The sequence below is a fragment of the Galeopterus variegatus genome, unplaced genomic scaffold (assembly GCF_000696425.1).
Source record: "Galeopterus variegatus unplaced genomic scaffold, G_variegatus-3.0.2 Scaffold16317, whole genome shotgun sequence".
Lineage (NCBI taxonomy): Eukaryota > Metazoa > Chordata > Mammalia > Dermoptera > Cynocephalidae > Galeopterus > Galeopterus variegatus.
Genome location: NW_007742428.1, coordinates 4,584 through 7,068, shown reverse-complemented (window position 1 = coordinate 7,068; position 2,485 = coordinate 4,584). Strand labels below are relative to the sequence as shown.

The window sequence follows — 2,485 nt, the reverse complement described above, 5'->3', positions numbered from 1 at the left end:
CACACTCTGCTGCGGGCTGCCCGGGCCACCCGCCGTGGCCTCCATGAGGTGTCCCTGCCATCCTTTGAAGACGACCCCACCCGCCCCACTGAAGTCTCCAACATCAGCCCCAGAGCTCAGCCCCAGCAGGGTACCCATCGCTGGACCCCCTATTCATCCTATCCAGAGCCTGGGGACTCCCTTGGGGCCACAGCCACTTCCACAGCACCCACAGCCCTGGGGGGAGGCCGGGAGAGCAGTCTGCCTGCATCCCGAATGCATCGGACACTGTTGGCTGGCATGGGGCACTGGGATGGGATCACCCATGAAATGCGTAGCATGCTGGGCCACAGGCCAGGGGCCACAGGGAAGGACTCTACACTGGTGTGAGCCCAAGGATCAGAGATAGAGCCCTGGTGTAAGGCAGCAAGAGGATATCCTAAAGATAGATCCAGACTCAGCTGCAGTAGTAGTAGGATTTGATTTCTTTCTCAGTTCGCAGCATCCCTGGCTTTTGGCCTTAAGGTTGCCTCATGATGCAAAATAGCTGCCAGGGCTCCAGCCTTCACCTCTTCGCTCAGATAAAAAGGCAAAGGCCAGAGCCGGCTTGTTGTCTTGTGGAAGTCTTCCTGAGAGGTCTTGGGACTCTTCTGCTTGTATCTTACTGACTAGAACAGAGCCACAAGGCCACACCTTGCTGCAGGGGAGTCTGGGAAATGTGGCTGTCTAGAATGAATAAGGTTCTGTTATAGGCAGGAGGGAAGGGTGGGGCTGAGGCAGTGATCTCTAAGTGTCTCTGTCCATTTTACAGATGAGGAAACCAAGGCCCCAAGAGAGGCAGTGACCTGCCAAGGGTCCCACAATGAGTACTGATCATCAGAGCCAGGATTTGCACCCGGATCCTGTAAGCCCCGTGCTGCTGAAGGTGCAAGTCTCAGACACCATGACGCCCTGCTGTGCCCCCCAGGCTGTGAACATTTGAAACACATGTGTGCCAAGCTCAGAGCAGTGCAGGGCCAGGAGTGCACCCAGAGGGCTAGACCCAGACTCCTGGCTGCAGGCTCATGGCCAAGGGCTTTGCCGCTCTGTGCCTCAGTTTCCTCATCTGTAAAATGGAGACAGGAAGTGATCCCTCCTCCTAGGGCTCCTGTGACACATGACTCCACATGAGCCATTCTGGGGGCCTGTGCACAGTAAATCCTCAATGCATGTCAGCCGTTTCTGGGATGCTGTTGGTTGAAGTGCCTGGTGACAGGAAACTGCCCCAATGGACAGTTTCTGGGGTTCATGGAAGGGTCTCCAGAGGCCCCTCTCCTCTCCCATCTCCCATGACCCACAAAATAAACTCCAATGCTCACTATCTCTGTGTTACTTGATCAACATCCAAACGTGTTGTGTGGCCATGCCCAGGCCCGTGGGTGAATCTGGAGTGAGGGCAGGGTGGCAGGACGGAGGGTAGGGAGGACAGGAATGGGGGACAGGGTGTGTCCCTTGCAGGCCATAGCCTGGGACCCTGAGTCCCACCAATCTCCATTCATAAGAGTTTCCCTGAGGGTGGACATAGCCCGGCCCCCACCTCCATCCAAAATGGACAAATATCCCCAAAGTCTCCCAACGGGTCCCTTCCTGGGCCAGGCAGGGACTCCGGAACCCAGGGAGTAGAGGAAGCTGAGCCACACAGTGGCCTAACGCCCCACTGGGAACCCTCCCAATAGGCAAAGAGAGGACAGACCCTAACAGGATGCCTGACTCAGGGTAGTGTCCCAACTAGTCAGATGCACACACACCCAGGTGCCCCACCAGCCTCAGCCAACTCCTCCCTGGAGCCGCCGGGGACACTGCACAGACCTCCTCATTGGCCGTGGAGCTGGATAAAGAGATAACATGCTCGTGAACATCTGGAACGGCGGTGATGCATGGGGGCACCCAGTAAGCACAGGTTCTTGGCGAGCATGATAAATATCTACTAAGAGGATAAAATAAAAATAAACAGCAGTGCCTCTTTATTGAATGCCTGCTAGTGTGGGTGCTTTACCAACCTCGGTTAATCCCCAGGACAACCCATTTCACAGATTAGGAAACTGAGTCCCAAGAAACGAGGTCATTTGTGTGAAAGCCCATTGTGGAACCCTGTGATCCGGTCACACAGGCTTCCAGGACGGAGCAGGTGCCTGGGAAGTACTGGAGACTCCAGTTTTTGAGAACTCTCTGGAAGGGAACCCAGGAATTGGTTCCAGGACCCCCTGCACTATCAAAATCCTTGGATGCTGAAGTCCCTTATATAAAATGGCATAGTATTTGCATATAACCTGTGCAACAATCCCAAGTATTTTAAATCATCTCCAGATTACTTATAACATCTAACACAGTGGAACTGCTATGTAAATAGCTGTTACTCTGTATTGTTTATTTATTTGTATCATTTTAAATTGTTGTATAGTTATTTTTTATTTTTCCAACTACTTTCAATCTGTGGATGCGGAACCTGCAGATACAGAGGGTTGAC

At 53.3% G+C, this 2,485-nt stretch overlaps 1 protein-coding gene across 1 annotated transcript in view; it reads left to right on the top strand.

Annotated features, from left to right (window-relative positions):
- The window catches only part of LOC103582453 (transmembrane protein 221-like), an 8,752-nt gene extending 7,900 nt beyond the window's left edge, over nt 1-852 (top strand). The window contains exons 3-4 of the mRNA XM_008564046.1: nt 5-130; nt 791-852. Of these exons, the coding sequence (XP_008562268.1) occupies nt 5-130; nt 791-852 (188 nt within the window). The remainder of the gene's footprint in view (nt 1-4; nt 131-790) is intronic.
- The last annotated feature ends 1,633 nt before the right edge of the window (nt 853-2,485 follow it).